We start from the raw sequence: 18,242 nt of genomic DNA on the forward strand, positions 1-18,242 counted from the left end.
ACACCCAGCAAGCTGCTTCTCAGCAGCAGCAGCACTCCATGAGTCAGCAGGCCATGATGGGGGCAGGTGGAGAGGCAGAGCCTGGGGGACAAGTGGGGGTGGATCCCCAGCCCCAGGCTCAATCCCAGCTGCAGCTCCAACTCCAGTCACAGGCTATGGAGGCCCACTACGGCCAGAGCCAAACCAGCCAGAACTCGGTTTCTCCTCTGGACATGCTGGAGCGCACCCTGTCTCGGGCCAACAGCAGAGACAGTGGAGGGGCCGCGGATAGAAGTGGGGTGGGGGGAGGAGATGGGGGCAGTAGTGACGGACACAGACAACAACAGCAGCAGCACAGGCTGCCATCTCATCACCACTCCCAACAAACTGCCTCCAAGCTTCACAACTTCCTCTCCGAGCCAGACCTGGGCATAACCACACCCTCCCACCTGCACCACCTCAACCCACACCACCCCCACGTCCATCACCAACAGCAGACCCACCCGCACCACCCCCTCCCGCACACCCATGCCCACCACCACTCCCACCACCTGGAGACCAACGCAGGGCCCCAGCAGCAGCCTCCGCCCCACCAGAGGGACCAGGAGCCCCAGCTCTGCCAATCCCAGTTGGACCAGCTCAAAGAGCACCAGTTTGACACTGTGAGCCCCGTGGGGAAAGCGGGCCAGAACCAAGGTCAGCAGCAGCAGCACAGGTTTGTGCCTCTGACCTCCATCTGTTTCCCAGACTCCCTCTTACAGGATGAGGATCGCTCCTTCTTCCCCGGCATGGAGGATATGTTCTGCTCTGACGACTACTCCAAGTCGAGCTGCGCCGGGGGTCCTGGGGCAGGCCAAGGGGTCCAGGAAGGTATGTCTGAGGCACGTGGACAGGGACCAGACAGCATGGAGGACGTCAAGACCAGTGATGGAGGAGGTGTGTATGATGTGATGGGTCACCATGGCGACCATGGTTACGGGTACTGCCACGGCCTCACGGAAACAGAAAACAGCACCATGCATCTGGACCTGGACTCCCTGAAAACCCATGAGCTCCCCTCCACTGTGAACACAGAGCAGCTCGGCCTCATCCAGTCCCAGACTGGCTTGGGGGGTCCAGAGGGAGTTCCTGGGGACAGCTCCGCCAACAAGATGATTACGGGCGTGGGTGGAGGTTCTGGTCTGGCCGGGCTGACGTCGCCTATCTTCTGCTCCTCCCGACCCAAGAAGCTGCTGAAGACCAGCTCCTTCCACCTGCTGAAGCAGCGCCGCGACCCGCAGCCGCAGGCCAAGAAGAACTACGCCCAGGAGTACGAGTTCGAGGGCGACGAGGACAAGGCTGATGTTCCCGCTGACATCCGCCTGAACAGCCGGCGGCTCCCTGACCTCCTCCCCGACCTGGTGTCCAGCTGCAGGAAGGCTGGAGGAGGAGGGGCCTCGGGGATGGGCTCCCTCAGCCCTCTGATGGGTGACCTGGACTTCTGCCACCCGTCCGGCTACCCCTCCCTTGGCCCCCCTCCCCATCTCCTACCCCACGACGGGCCCAAGAAGAGAGGCAGGAAACCAACCAAACCCAAACGTGAAGGGCCACCTCGGCCCAGAGGGCGCCCTCGCATCCGCCCGCTCCCGGAGCCGCCATACTGTAGGGGGCTGATGGGAAATGTAGGCGGGGAGACCCGCAGGGGTCGTGGGCGGGGTAGGGGGCGTGGCAGGAAGGAGGAAGGGATGATAGAGATGCACCGAGACATGAACAAAGTTCCCGACCTCCAATATCAGCAACAACAACAGCAGTTCCACCAACAACAGCACTTTCAACAACAGCAGCACCAACACCATCACCTCCAACCGCAGCAAAACCTACAACCTCAACATCAACAGCAGCAACAGCAGCAGCACCTACAACACCTTCATCAACAACAACAAGCACAGCATCCACAGCACCATAAAACTTTCAAGCCTATCAAGGTAAGGGAGACATGAGCAGAGTGATATCATGTTTAGATAGTGAGTTGTATGGACTCTGTAAAGCTTACAGTGCCTTCAGAAAGTATTCATACCCCTGATTTATTCCACATTTTGTTGTGTTATAGCCTGAATTCAAAATGGATTAAATAAATAAAAAATCTCATCCATCTACAGACAACACCCTATTATGACAAACTGAAAACGTGTTTTTAGAAATCTTAGCAAATGCATTGTTAATGAAATACAGACATGAATACAGACATAGGTGTTCACACCCCTGGTTAAATACATGGTAGAAACTTATTTGTCAACGATTACAGCTGCGAGTCTTTCTGGGAAAGTCTAAGAGCTTTGCACACCTGGATTGTACAATATTTGCACGTTATTTTTTTTTTAATTCTTCAAGTTCTGTCAAGTTGGTTGTTGATAATTTCTAGACAGCCATTTTCAAGTCTTGCCAAAGATTTTAAAGCCTATTTAAGTCAAAACTGTAACTAGGCCACAGGAACATTCAATGTCATCTTGGTAAGCAACTCCAGGGAATATTTGGCCTTGTGTTTTAGGTTTTTGTCCTGCTGAAAGGTGAATTTGTCTCCCAGTGTCTGTTGAAAAGCAGACTGAACCATGTTTTCCTCTCAATCTCAATTTAATCTCAATTTAATCCATTTTAAATTCAAGGGGGGTGAATCCTTTCTGTAGGCACCGTAAAAAATCAGTTGTGTTATTTCCTCTCTTACCCCACTAACTCTCTTTCTCTCTGCATTTTCTCTTCCTCTATCCCTGTACCCCTCACTTTAACTATCCCTTTCTTTTCCCCTCGCCATTCCCCAAATACCCTCATTCCTCCTTCTGTCCTTCTGTCTCTTTTCCTCTTTTCCCTACACCCATCACTCTTCTCCATCCCTTCTTTACATCTATCAGATCAAGCTGCCTATTCCCTCTGTGTCTCCCTCTGACTCCTTGCTAAGGACAGACTCCCTGTCCAGCACCGACCCGGTTCTCTCAGACGGGTCAGTGGGCTCGGCTCCCTCCCTGGGCCTGAGTCCTGGACCCACTGCTGGGATGGACATGAACATGACTAGGAGCCAGGAGAAGATGAAGCAGAAAGCTCAAGCCCAGGAGGTGAGTGCATCTGCCTTTGTCTTTTTTGGATTCTATCTGCTGTTTAGATGCCTTTTTCCGTTAACCTTTTTTTATTTTTATTTCACTTTTATTTAACCAGGTAGGCTAGTTGAGAACAAGTTCTCATTTACAACTGCGACCTGGCCAAGATAAAGCATAGCACTGTGAACAGACAACAACACAAAGTTACACATGGAGTAAACAATAAACAAGTCAATAAGAAAAAAAAGGGAAAAAAAGAGTCTATATACATTGTGTGCAAAAGGCATGAGGAGGTGGGGAAATAATTACAATTTAGCAGATTAACACTGGAGAGATAAATGATCAAATGGTCATGTGCAGGTAGAGATACTGGTGTGCAAAAGAGCAGAAAATTAAATAAATAATGGGGTAGGTAAATTGGGTGGGCTATTTACAGATGGACTATGTACAGATGTTTGAAGTTGGTGAGTGAGATAATAGTCTCCAACTTCAGCGATTTTTGCAATTCGTTCCAGTCACAGGCAGCAGAGAACTGGAACGAAAGGCGGCCAAATGAGGTGTTGGCTTTAGGGATGGTCAGTGAGATACACCTGCTGGAGCGCGTGCTACGGGTGGGTGTTGCCATCGTGACCAGTGAACTAGATAAGGCGGAGCTTTACCTAGCATGGACTTGTAGATGACCTGGAGCCAGTGGGTCTGGCGACGAATATGTAGCGAAGGCCAGCCGACTAGAGCATACAGGTCGCAGTGGTGGGTGGTATAAGGTGCTTTAGTAACAAAACGGATGGCACTGTGATAAACTGCATCCAGTTTTCTGAGTAGAGTATTGGAAGCTATTTTGTAGATGACATCGCCGAAGTCGAGGATCTGTAGGATAGTCAGTTTTACTAGGGTAAGTTTGGCGGCGTGAGTGAAGGAGGCTTTGTTGCGGAATACAAAGCCAACTCTAGATTTGATTTTAGATTGGAGATGTTTGATATGAGTCTGAAAGGAGAGTTTACAGTCTAGCCAGACACCTAGGTACTTATAGATGTTCACATATTCCAGGGTGGTGATGCTAGTCGGGCGTGCGGGTGCAGGCAATGAACGGTTGAAAAGCATGCATTTGGTTTTACTAGCGTTTGAGAGCAGTTGGAGGCCACGGAAGGAGTGTTGTATGGCATTGACGCTCGTTTGGAGGTTAGATAGCACAGTGTCCAAGGAAGGGCCGGAAGTATACAGAATGGTGTCGTCTGCGTAGAGGTGGATCAGGGAATTGCCCGCAGCAAGAGCAACATCATTAATATATACAGAGAAAAATGTCAGCCCGAGAATTGAACCCTGTGGCACCCCCATAGAGACTGCCAGAGAACCAGACAAAATGCCCTCCGATTTGACACGCTGAACTCTGTCTGCAAAGTAGTTGGTGAACCAGGCAAGGCAGAAAAACTGAGGCTACTGAGTCTGCCGATAAGAATATGGTGATTGACAGAGTCGAAAGCCTTGGCCAGGTCGATGAAGACGGCTGCACAGTACTCTCTTTTATCGATGGCGGTTATGATATCGTTTAGTACCTTGAGCGTGGTTGAGGTGCACCCGTGACCGGCTCGGAAACCAGATTGCACAGCGGAGAAGGTACGGTGGGATTCGAAATGGTCAGTGATCTGTTTGTTGACTTGGCTTTCGAAGACCTTAGATAGGCATGGCAGGATGGATATAGGTCTGTAGCAGTTTGGGTCCAGGGTCGTACATCAGTTGCAAAAGCCAACATCACCCACGACAGAGAAGGGTTGATTGTCAAGGGCAATGAATACCATTACCTTGGCGTTAATGGATTTCGCCTTTGAGTTGTCTCGCTGAAATGTTCTTACTCTTTCAAATGACTGCTTGACTTGTTGACTGCTCGATCCACACAGCAGACATTGTGTGCTGGGTTAGGAATGCTGTGTTGCAGGTGCAGCGCAAAATTTCCCGTGGCGTCATTACGTCATGTACGTACATAATATAGTTATGCACGTCAGCTTTGACATTGGTTTTTCACATCGGCCTTAAACTAGATACCGATGTTGGCATTTTTAGCTAATTTCTGCCGATTACGATATGTTCGCCGATATATCATGCATTGCTCGTGAATACTGTTTATTCACCTTTTTATTTTGTAAATAGTACCTATTACGTTATTATTGTTTGCGTTAATGTTTACTTCACTCACCATCTTCCATTTTGACCAGTGTTCAGCTTTATCCCAACTTATTTACCACTACATGTACATCCTTGGGCAAGGGTGATAGGGAGGCCTCTCTCTCTATTGGACACTAAGGGATAGTTTCAGAGAATCAGTAGTGATGCATTGCTATGATTTTTAAAAACAACAAAGATAACATTTTTGAATATTTCATCAGCAATGATGTTTATTTTTATATTTTTCTACTGAACTCGCTGGTCAGTACTTCACTGTTGATTTGTTGTTATGCACTGTAGCTACAGTATCTGAGGTTTTGAAAGAGATTTCTTCTCATTAGTGGGTGTACCTGATATATGTTTCTAATTATTCATGTTCAAAAAAAGAACTTGGACATCTACTAGATGTGATAACGAGTATGTTTTTAATCTACATCTGACTTTATATATTTAAATCAATACATGAGTCAATACATGTTAGTGCCACGCCTGCTCCCGCTCTTCCTGCCCATCGTTACCCACACCTGTCACCATCATTACACCCGTCTGCACAATATTGGACTCACCTGGACTCCTTCACTTTGTTGATTGCCCCTTCTATATCTGTCTGTTCCTCCGTTTGTTCCCCGTGTCAGCATTATTGTCATTTTTCCATGTCCAGACACTGTCCGTGTTCTGTTTCATGTCCGTGTTTATTAAATGTTCACTCCCTGTACTTGCTTCTTTTCTCCCAGCATCTGTCCTTACAGAATGCTGACACCACAAATTGAAGCATCAGGGAGTTTTGTTTTTTTGTTTTGGTTGGTGACGTCAGGTCTGGGGCCACTGCCAAACGGACCAGGGGTGCCACAGCTGGCTCTTTGGACTTCCACACCTTAGCTGTGGCTCGAGAGGTTTCCTAGCCTTGGTTGGCTCGGCAGGCTCCCACCCCGCGTCATGCCTCAGCCGGTTCGCTAGGTGCCCACGCCCCGGCAGGCTCCCACCCCTCAGCCGGCTCATCTGACTCCCCTGTCTTGGCCCGGCCCGTCAGGCTCACCCAGGTTTGGGGGGGGGTGTACTATCATGCCTGCTTCCGTACCCCCCCCCTGGCGCTCGAGGGCACCAGGCTGCCCATCATTACGCACACCTGTCACCATCATTACACCCGTCTGCACAATATTGGACTCACCTGGACTCCTTCACTTTGTTGATTGCCCCTTCTATATCTGTTTGTTCCCCGTGTCAGCATTATTGTCGTTTTGTTTTCCCTGTCCAGACGCTGTCCGTGTTCTGTTTCATGTCCGTGTTTATTAAATGTTCACTCCCTGTACCCAGCGTCTGTCCTTACAGTCACCTTTGGCAATAATTACAGCTGTGAGTCGTTCTGGGAAAGTCTCTAAGAGCTTTGAACACCTGGATTGTACAATATTTGCACATTATTATTTTTTAAATTCTTCAAGCTCTGTCAAGTTGCTCATTGTTAGACAGCCATTTTCAAGAATTGTCATATATTTTCAAGCCGATTTAAGTCAAAACTGTAACTAGGCCACTCATTGTTATCTTGGTAAGTAACTCCAGTGTAGATAGGCAAGTCACTTAAGAACAAATTCTTATTTTCAATGACGGCCTAGGAACAGTGGGTTAACTACCTTGTTCAAGGGCAGAACAACATCATTTTAACGCTCTAACCACTAGGCTACTTGCCGCTCTGTGTGGGGTACAGAGATGAGGTAGTCATTTCAAATCATGTTAAACTATTATTTCAGTGAGTAAATGCAACTTCTTATGTGACTTTTTAAGCACATTTGTAGTCCTGAACTTGCAGTATTTAGGCTTGCCATAACAAAGAGATTAAATACTTATTGACTGAAGACATTTCAGCTTTTAATTTTGAATACATTTCTAAATATTTCTAAAAACACAATGCCACTTTGACATTATGGGTTATTGTTTGTAAGCCAGTGACACAAAATCTCAATTGAGTCAATTTTAAATTCAAAATGTAACGCAACAAAATGTGGAAAAAGTCAAGGGGTGTGAATACTTCCTGAAGGCACTGTATATTTATATTCGGTATTTATATAATAATGGTCGGAATCTCATAGGAAGTCATTAAGATGGTACATATAATACCACATTTTCCTAACCTCTACATGGCCCTTTTCCAGGTGCTCAAAGCACTTCAAGTCACCTCATCCTCTATCAATATGTGATTGTACTCTGAGCATTACAGTGTTGCAGCAGCCGGCCATGTATGATAATAAGGGGGGGGGGGGGGGGGCTTTTGAATGTATTTCTTATGTTGGGGTAGAGATCGATAAGATGGATTCTTTTTGTGTGAGTTTGATGTTCTGGATTCCATCTGTTGATGTCTGCTGGTTGGTCATGGTAAAAGTAAAATGGCGGCTGTTGCCTCAGCAACAGGGAGAGTGTGGACTCAGGAAAGTAGCCAATGAAATGAACAGTGTACATTTCTGTGCGATTTGCAGGGATAGGGGGGGAGAGGAGTGGAGTCGAGTGGAATTGCGGTTGCAATTATAAAAATATACTGGTGTCAATTGATTGTAATGCCTTTTTAACATAATGCAGTAAGTTTAATTAATTGAAGAGATGATGCAACATTTTCACAGTGGTGCAACAAAGACTGTTGTTGAGTATTAATCAAGTGTGCTCAGATGTCCATGTTATATGATTTGAAGCGGGTTGAACAGGCAAAACAGTGGCGACCGGTTTCCTCATGTCACTCTATAGGAAATGGAATATAACCTCAACTAGACAACAATGCAAAGTCAATCAGTCATTTCACCAATCATCAATTGAATCATTAATTAAACCTCTCTCGTAGCGCACAGCAGTGCCGATATGCCAACAATGTAAATGTTACCTCATGAAACAAGCTGGCCGGACACTGCCTTTAATTGAATATGGGTTTCGTTTTTTGAACATATGATTCATGTCTGTTCTTTGTGGCCTCCACAGATGACGTGGGAGAGGGACATGGATGAGCAGCTGACCCCAGAGGCTTGGGCTGCCATGCAGAAGCTCTCCAACACGGTGAGAAACCTCAATCCGTCCCTAGCTACACCTAATATCTCACAGTATCATCTATAATTCATTACTCATATTTCACAAGTCATATAACTCAGAGATCCCTTCAGCGCTGGGAAACTCGCCAGGCAAGAAGGCTGCAGGGAAAGCTCTACCTCAGTCAGGACAGTGGTGGGCTAACGTTGACTGGAACACAAACATCCAAAGGAGAGTTTATTTGTGTAGTTAGATATTGTGGTTAGTGGAGCATAAAGATAGAGGGGCATAGGGCTCCACAAATGATATTTCAAGCTTTTCAAGAGTAAAGTTGGGGAAAGACAAAAGAGAACCACACATTGGTGTGTGTAAGTTTTAAAAAACATTTAAGGTGCAATTTTCACAAGTATGTGGGTCATACACTTCAACTATGAACGACAAAATGATCCAGAAAAAAAATCCAGAAAATCACATTGTAGGATTTTTTATTAATTTGCAAATGATGGTGGAAAATAAGTATTGGTGGCTGACTAAATACTATTTTGCCCCACTGTATATGGATGTGGCTGTAAACCCTACATCATCAAACTCCATCAGCCAGTGTACTTCAATAGGACAAAGTAGAAAGAGTCACTCTATGTGCTACCATTTGGTATTATAGTGTAGTGTACAATGCACTGCAGAAATACCTGGGTTGAATATAACAATATACAGTGAGCTCCAAAAGTATTGGGACAGTGATACATTTTTTGTTATTTTGACTCTGTACTCCAGCACTTTGGATTTGAAATGAAACAATGAATTTGAGACTATGAAGTGCAGACAATCAGCTTTAATTTGAGGATATTCATCCATATCGGGTGAACTGTTTAGAATTTACAGCACCCCCATTTTAGGCAGTGGTGTTAAGTAAAAGTTAAGTAAAAATACTTGAAAGTTCTACTTAAGTCGTTTTTTATGGTATCTGTACTTTACTTAACTATTCATATTTTTGACAACTTTTACGTCACTACATTCATTCCTAAAGAAAATGATGTACTTTTTACTCCATACATTTTCCCGGACACTCAACAGTATTAGTTACATTTTGAATGCTTAGCAGGACAGGAAATGGTCATGTCCTTATCAAGATAAGGCGGACTCACTAAAAATACATGCTTTATTTGTAAATGGTTTCTGAATGTTGGAGTGTGCCCCTGGCTATCCATACATTTAAAAAACAAGAAAATGGTGCCGTCTGGTTTGCTTAATATAAGGAATTTGAATAAGGAGGAATCTTTTACTTTTAGGGGACTAAAAGTATTGGGACAAATTCACTTACAGTGGGGAGCACAAGTATTTGATACTCTGCCGATTTTGCAGGTTTTCCTTAATTACAAAGCATGTTGAGGTCTGTAATTTTTATCATAGGTACACTTCAACTGTGAGAGACGGAATCTAAAACAAAAATCCAGAAAATCACATTGTATGATTTTTAAGTAATTAATTAGCATGACATAAGTATTTGATCACCTACCAACCAGTAAGAATTCCATCTCTCACATACATGTTAGTTTTTCTTTAAGAAGCAATCCTGTTCTCCACTCATTACCTGTATTAACTGCACCTGTTTGAACTCGTTACCTGTATAAAATAAACCTGTCCACACACTCAATCAAACGGACTCCAACCTCTCCACAATGGCCAAGACCAGAGAGCTGTGTAAAGGACATCAGGGCTAAAATTGTAGACCTGCACAAGGCTGGGATGGGCTACAGGACAATAGGCAAGCAGCTTGGTGAGAAGGCAACAACTGTTGGGGCAATTATTAGAAAATGAAAGAAGTTCAAGATGACGGTCAATCACCCTCGGTCTGGGGCTCCATGCAAGATCTCACCTCGTGGGGCATCAATGATCATGAGGAAGGTGAGGGATCAGCCCAGAACTACACGGCAGGACCTGGTCAATGCCCTGAAGAGAGCTGGGACCACAGTCTCAAAGAAACCCACTAGTAACACACTACGCCATCATGGATTAAAATCCTGCAGCGCACGCAAGGTCCCCCTGCTCAAGCCAGCGCATGTCCAGGGTTCGTCTGAAGTTTGCCAATGACCATCTGGATGATCCAGAGGAGGAATGGGAGAAGGTCATGTGGTCTGATGAGACAAAAATATAACTTTTTGGTCTAAACTCCACTCGCCGTGTTTGGAGGAAGAAGAAGGATGAGTACAACCCCAAGAATACCATCCCAACCGTGAAGCATGGAGGTGGAAACATCATTCTTTGGGGATGCTTTTCTGCAAAGGGGACAGGACGACTGCACCGTATTGAGGGGAGGATGGATGGAGCCATGTATCGTGAGATCTTGGCCAACAACCTCCTTCCCCCAGTAAGAGCATTGGAGATGGATCGTGGCTGGGTCTTCCAGCATGACAACGACCCGAAACACACAGCCAGGGCAACTAAGGAGTGGCTCCGTAAGAAGCATCTCAAGGTCCTGGAGTGGCCTAGCCAGTCTCCAGACCTGAACCCAATAGAAAATCTTTAGAGGGAGCTGAAAGTCCGTATTGCCCAGCGACAGCCCCGAAACCTGAAGGATCTGGAGAAGGTCTGTATGGAGGAGTGGGCCAAAATCCCTGCTGCAGTGTGTGCAACCCTGGTCAAGAACTACAGGAAACGTATGATCTCTGTAATTGCAAACAAAGGTTAAGTTCTGCTTTTCTGGTGTATCAAATGCTTATGTCATGCAATAAAATACAAATGAATTACTTAAAAATCATGCATTGTGATTTTATGGATTTTTGTTTTAGATTCCGTCTCTCACAGTTGAAGTGTACCTATGATTAAAAAAAATCACAGACCTCTACATGCTTTGTAAGTAGGAAACACTGCCGATTTTGCAGGTTATCAAATACTTGTTCTCCCCACTGTATGTGTATTAAAGTTGGCAAAATATGAGTATTTGGTCCCATATTCCTAGCATGCAATGTTTACATCAAGCTTGTGACTCTACAAACTTGTTGGATGCATTTGCTGTTTGTTTTGGTTGTGCGTCAAATTGTTTTGTGCCCAATATAAATTAATGGTAAATAAAGCATTGTGTAATTTTTATTGTAAATACAGTAAGAATATAATATGTTTAGAAACAATTCTACATTAATATGGATGCTACCATGATTACAGATAGTGCTGAATGAATTGTGAGTAATGGTAAGTGAGATAACAGACGCACAAATATTATACCCCCAAGACATGCTTACCTCTCACCATTACAATAACAGGGGAGGTTATCATTTTTAGAGGGTATGATATTTGTGTGTCTAACTTTCTCACTCATCATTATTCACAATTAATTCAGGACTATCCGTAACCATGGTAGCAACAAACATTAATGTAGAAGTGTTGAGAAACATTCAATTCTTATTTACAATAAAAGTGACTCCAAAATTACAGAATACATTATTTACCATTTATTTCTATTGGGCACAAAATACCCTCAAATTTAAGCTGACAGTCTGCACTTTAACCTCCGTTATTGTATCACTTACAATCCAAAGTGCTTTAGTACAGAGCCAAAACATATGTACTGTATAAGGATAATGAAACTGTAAGGCTGACATACACTACATGACCAAAAGTCCTGCTCGTCAAACATCTCATTCAAAAATCATGGGCATTAATATGGAGTATCCCCTTTGCTGCCGTAACAGTCTCCACTCTTCTGGGAAGGCTTTCCACTAAATGTTGAAACATTGCTTCGGGGACTTTCTACCATTCAGCCACGAGCATTCGTGAGGTCGGGCACTGATGTTGGCCGATTAGTCTGACTTGCAGTTTGCATTCAAATTCATCCCAAATGTGTTTGATGGAGTTGAGGTCAGGGTTCTGTGCAGGCCAGTGAAGTTCTTCCACACTTTTTACACGCTTCTGCGGTCCCGTTCTGTGAGCTTGTGTGGCCTACTACTTTGCCGATGAGCCTTTGTTGCTCATAGACGTTTCCACTCCACAATAACAACACTTGCAGTTGACCGTGGTATCTCTAGCAGGGCAGAAATTTTATGAACTGCCTTGTTGGAAAGGTGGCACCCTATGACGGTGCCATGTTGAAAGTCACTGAGCTCTTTAGTAAGGCCATTCTACTGGCAGTGTTTGTCTGTGGAGATTGCATGGCGGTGTCCTCGATTTTTATACACCTGTCAGCAATGTGTATGCCTGAAATAGCTGAATCCACTCATTTTAAAGGGAGTATATATTTTTGTATATGTAGTGTATATCTCAACGCGCTCAAAACCTGTCAATTGATACAAATCAGAAAGAAAATCTGTGCATGTCAAGCTATAGCCAAATACTGTATGAAAAATTATATTTACCATCTACTATTCTTTCTATTCAGCACTTCAAAAATGGCCGTGTTAAAATGTGTATGTTGAATTTTTTGCTATTGGATTGAATAGTAGTTAACTTGACTAAATGCTGAGCCTATCGTCATTATCTGATGTATTGGTGACTAAATAAAATATTCTCCTGGTATTTCACAAAATAATTGGATTTTGTATGAATGACTCAGGGAAATATGAAATATGTGTGAAACCCCAATGCGTGAACAATCAAATGTTCTGAGCATAAGATACAAGTGTTATCAGTTTAGTTTTGTACTTAAGAGTTTTGAAAATATCCCACTGGGTACAAACTGGTTGAATCAACGTTGTTTCAGCGTAATTTGTCAACGTATTGTGACGTAGAATCTACATGGAAAATACATTAGATTTGAAAAAAGTTATCCGCTATTGTTTTGAGGTTATCAACATCAGGATTATGTCATCAAGGTAACCACATTTCAACATAGACAAACCTTATGTTGAAATATGTTGAATTTGTACCAATAGGCTGGGCAGCACCTCCCACTGGAGAATTGATCTAGCTACAGCTACCCTCCCATCCAAAGTTTTATCAAAACCCAGCTATCATATTTATCACTATTAGCAATGTGCTATTGTGAGAATGATTGTTGAGAGAGCTCCACTTAAAAACTAAGTAGAGTCATTGTTGCTATCATTCCAAAGGGTAGGTTTAACAGAGCAAATATGTGACCATACTTTATCTATCATCAGTGATGCTATTTTCAAAGTCATCAACAGCAATTGTTTTAATTCAACCCAGAATTCAAAAATAAAAATAGACAATACAATAGGCCTAAGGTTTTAAACTCTGATTGATTTAAAATGTAATGATATTTAGTAATATTGAATTTAGTGTTTGGTTGTCAACGCAACCAAATATCAACATTTGAAGGAGATGTAGCTTCTGCTTGAAATGTTCTATCTGTACCACTGACTTAGTCTGGCTTTAATTCCAGTCTGTCTGCAAATTGAAAATGAATATGTTGGATTCACGTCTCCATCTCAACCAAAATCTAAGTTAAAGAATAGGACTAAATCATATCAAACTGTATTGAAAGTTCATTTAAAGTTTGATTTGGTTTAGTCCTATTCTATAACTTAGAATTTTGGTTGAGATGGAGACGTGAATCCAACATATCAATTATTCATTTGTAGAAAAACAGGAATTAAAGGCAGACTAAGTCAGTTGCACAGATGGAACTATTCATGTAGAAGATCAAAATCTTTTTCATATGTTGATATTTAGTTGCATTGACAACTAAACACAAATCAATATCACTTTTGAAATACAATAATACAAGTAACACATCCATGGCCAAATTCTTCTTATGTAATCATATAAAAGCGTGCATCTTCAAGAAGCATGCATAGGTCATTGCAAGTCTGTGGAGATTGCTGTAATGATTTGCATAGAATCTCAAACGGCATTGACACATCCAATCGCCACATTTTGAGGTTACCGTAGCTATACATTTCTTCTTGCATAATCATATAAATCGTGCGCGTAAGATAGCATGCATAGGTCATCGCAGGTCTGTGGAGATTGCAGTAATAATCTCTGCAGAATCTCGAACGGCATTGATCACTTGCACCATGTACTTTTAATGTCATCTCAACTGCAACCCAGGTCATTTGGTTCTCCTATTAGATGAAGCACAGTGACATCACATTAATCTATTGTATAAATGAACTAAATATCTGACTTTGTATTCCAATTTCAACTTTGCTGTGAGTTTATATGGTTGAAAGTGTAGTGATGGAGAAATAATGAGAAAAAGGTGTGAATGGGGAAGAGAAAAAAAAGAGTATATAGGAGGGAGATTTTTACATGTCATTATAATAAAGTTTGGACTGAAACAAATGGTAAGAAATCCCTAAATGCTATATAACTGTATTTTCCCCCAAAATCAGACATTGTTTTATCAGACATTGTTTTTATTTTGGAATTTGGTTGTGCTTTTAAATGGTTGAAAGCATAGTGATAACACATTGGAAATTCAACTAACTTTTGCCTGTTTTTTTGAGTGGGCGAATAGAGGTTGTAATCTCATTGATCAACGTCTCAACCAAATATTAGCCAATTATCCACGTTGAAATGATGCAGTGTGCTCAGAGGGATACCACTTACATCTGAAAGTGTCAGGACAGCCGAAACAAATGACCACACCATTTGGCTGTGCTTTGAAGATGCATTAGAGGTGTGTGTATGTAAGGCTGTGTGTATGTGAGGCTGTGTGTGTGCGTGTGTGTGTATCTACATAGAGCTGTGTGTGTAAGGCTGTGTGTGTGTGCGCATATCGGCAGCCTATAGAGGGTGAAGCGGAGACATGAGTCTGAGGTGATTGACAGCCAGCCTCTGACTGACAATAAATCAGAGAGAAAGGGAGAGAGGAGAGAGAAGGCTGTTGCCAGGGTAGCTGTTGCCATGGTTACCCAATTATATTTTCTTACCACCCTCAGACCCCCCCTTGCTGTTGGTAAGGTGAACTACCTCTATTCAGAGGAAGAGAAAGGTTTGTAAAGGTACACCCCAACACGAAGCATGGAAAAATACGGTTATATGGCATTTAGGGATTTATTACCATTTGTTTCTGTCCAAGTTTTATTATAATAATATATAAAATCTCCCTCCTATATACTATTTTATTTATTTTCCCATTCACACCTTTTTCTCATTATTTCTCCTGCCATTATATTTCTTATTTCTTTCCTCCCCTGTCTTGTCTGCACCTCACCTTTCCTCTTCCCTCTCTTTTCTCCTCTCCTCATCTCCTCTCTTCCCCCCCTCCTCCCTCTTAGACAGAGGACAAGCCCCCGGAGCTGAAGTCTAATTTCATGGCCTCCTTCCTGGACTTCCTTAAAACGGGGAAGAAGCAGCCTGAATCTGGACCTGGTGGACCACAAGACCTAGGAGGGCCAGTGGAAGGAGCTGAAACCACAGACTCTTCCTCCCTGAAGGGCAGGATCCTGTCCCCGTCTCCCCTCCACCGCCCCCTCCTCCACCCCCTCCGTTTGGGGACAGTAGCGAGGGCGAGGATGGGCTGAGTCCCTGTAAGCGTCTGGACGACGAGCTGAAGAGGAACCTGGAGACACTGCCATCCTTCTCATCCGATGAGGAGGAGGACTCTGTCAGTAAGAACCAGGACCTGCAGAAGAGCATCTCCTCGGCCATATCTGCCCTTTACGACACGCCCCATTCACTGGCTGCAGCTGTGGCTCTGCCCCCACCCAGCCCATCTCCGCCCCAGAGCCCATCGCTGCCACCAACGCCGCCGCCCGTGGTCCAAATGCAGGAGGACGTAGCCGATCTGGAGGAGCAGGACAATGAAGTAGAGACAAACATGCAACTTCACAACACACAGGCCAACACACAGCCAAATACACCATCCCCAGAACAGGAAGGACTGAGTGAGATGGACAGAGTGGATGAACGACAAGAGGAGATGGAGAAAGAGGAGGAAGAGAAGGAGATGGAGAAGAAAAGGGTAAAGGAAGAACTGAATTCAGAGTCTAGGGGTGTGGAGGAAGAAGTAGAGGAGAGAGAAGAGGAGAAGAGAGAGTCTGAGTTTGAGATGCTGGATGCTCCTAAAGTGGATGGTGAGTAGCCAACTATCTCAGATATTCTGGAATGGTCTGACAAACAGTTGCTCATTTCCAAAGATGTAATATACTCTGAACCCCCCCCACAGATTCTCCATCCGGGCCTCCCCCACCCCCCTTTCTCCCATCCCTCTCCCCGTCCACTCTCACTTCTTCCTCCCCCTCCCCCTACCTCCCCCACCACTCTCCCCACCCTCCCCTCTGCCCTTCCAGCATGAGGATTATGAAGAGGAGCAGCAGCAGCAGCCGTCCCCCAACAAACCCACCACCCCCACCACAACCCCTCCACCTCTCCTCCCCCCAGCTCCTCGCCCCTGGCCCTGCCCTCTCCACCCTCCCCTTCCCCTGCAATGCCCCCTCCACTACCCCCTCCCTCCTCCTCCCCTCCCCTTTCGGATGCTACAGAGCTGGCCCAGCCTTCCTCCTCGCCCTCCTCTTCCCCACCCTCACCCCCCACCCCTGAGGATGCTCCAGCCTCCAAGATCACCTCTCTGCACCTGGCCAAAAAGCAGGACAATGCGGCCATTGCTGGAGAGAGCGAGGAGGAGGACAGCGAGAGTGGCGGCGAGGGCATCTTCCGGGAGAGGGACGAGTTTGTGGTGCGGACTGAGGACATTGGCACGCTCAAGGTGAGGGCTTCTGGCATTCACTATGGGAGGTGGTATGTCTTGTCTTCTCGTTCATACACACACACACACACACACACACACACACACACACACACACACACACACACACACACACACACACACACACACACACACACACACACACACACACACACACACACACACACACACACACACACACACACACACACTTACTGGCCTACACACAATACCCCATAATATCAAAGTGGGATCATGTTTTTACAAATTAATAAAAAATGAAAAGCTGAAATGTCTTGAGTCAATAAGTATTCAACCCCTTAGTTATGGCAAGCCTAAATAAGTTCAAGTCACACCATGAGTTGCATGGGCTCCCTCTGTGTGCAATAATAGTGTTTAACATGATTTTAAAGGACTACCTCATCTCTATACCACGCACATATTATCTGTAAGGTCCCTCAGTCGAGCAGTACATTTCAAACGCAGATTCAACCACAAAGACCAGGGAGGTTTTCCAATGCCTCACAAATAAGTGCACCTATTGGTAAATGAGTAAAAAAAACATTGAATATCCCTTTGAGCAGTTGGGGAAGTTATTAATCCTTAATAAGAGACACGCCCGTGCGTCAGTCTAAGTAACATAATTAAAAAATCCCCATCATAATCCGTCAGTTTAAACTACAGGTATCAAATCCACTGCATCCACCTACAGCTGTGTTTGTCAGACCATGAGACGCCCCGAAAATCGTTCTTCTCACGAAAACGTCTGTAGCATCTGAACAGCTCTATGAGCCCCACAAGCGTTACGGGAGTTGTTTGAAATCGGTAACGTGCCAATTGCTGACTATAGCGCCAATTGCTGAACCTTTTGGGCTACAAACTAATATCCGTTTTGCTCTGACCCCCACTCGTCTGAAGGTAACCCGTACAAATGTATGGCGGTGGTTATGTTACAACAAAATGTAGGGATTAAATATGTGGACAAAAATGGATAACGAAAATATTTCCTGAGCTTTCTTATATCTCCTAGATATAGGGCAGACTTCAAAACCTTATTCTTTATGATCTATTTGTTGATGTGATTTTCAATGCATTTCTGTAGGCTATAGTAGTAAAGGCCAAATTAAATATTTTATCAAATAATGAAAAATACGACATTTGGGATACCTAAAGGGGTCTTAAAATTCCAAATCAAATAGCTAAATGATCCCCCGTGGGTGTTCTTCCTCACTCAGTTGCCGGAGAGGAAGGAAACCACTCAGGCATTTCACCATGAGGCCAATGGTGACTTTAAAACAGTTGCATAGTTTAATGGTTGTGATAGGAGAAAACTGAGGATGGATCAAAAACATTGTAGTTAAGGATTGGACCCTTTTTTCAATTTTCACCTAAAATGACATACCCAAAAATAACTGCATGTAGCTCAGGACCTGAAGCAAGGATAT

The 18,242-nt window shown here is 44.2% G+C and overlaps 1 protein-coding gene across 1 annotated transcript in view; it reads left to right on the forward strand.

Annotated features, from left to right (window-relative positions):
- The window catches only part of LOC124037936 (proline-rich protein 12-like), a 45,208-nt gene that overhangs the window by 10,861 nt on the left and 16,105 nt on the right, over positions 1-18,242 (forward strand). The window contains 7 exon segments of the mRNA XM_046353217.1: positions 403-1,943; positions 2,865-3,065; positions 8,166-8,240; positions 15,389-15,571; positions 15,574-16,186; positions 16,279-16,616; positions 16,618-16,818. Of these exon segments, the coding sequence (XP_046209173.1) occupies positions 403-1,943; positions 2,865-3,065; positions 8,166-8,240; positions 15,389-15,571; positions 15,574-16,186; positions 16,279-16,616; positions 16,618-16,818 (3,152 nt within the window).

This window comes from Oncorhynchus gorbuscha, linkage group LG06, assembly GCF_021184085.1.
Source record: "Oncorhynchus gorbuscha isolate QuinsamMale2020 ecotype Even-year linkage group LG06, OgorEven_v1.0, whole genome shotgun sequence".
NCBI classification, from domain to species: Eukaryota; Metazoa; Chordata; class Actinopteri; order Salmoniformes; family Salmonidae; genus Oncorhynchus; species Oncorhynchus gorbuscha.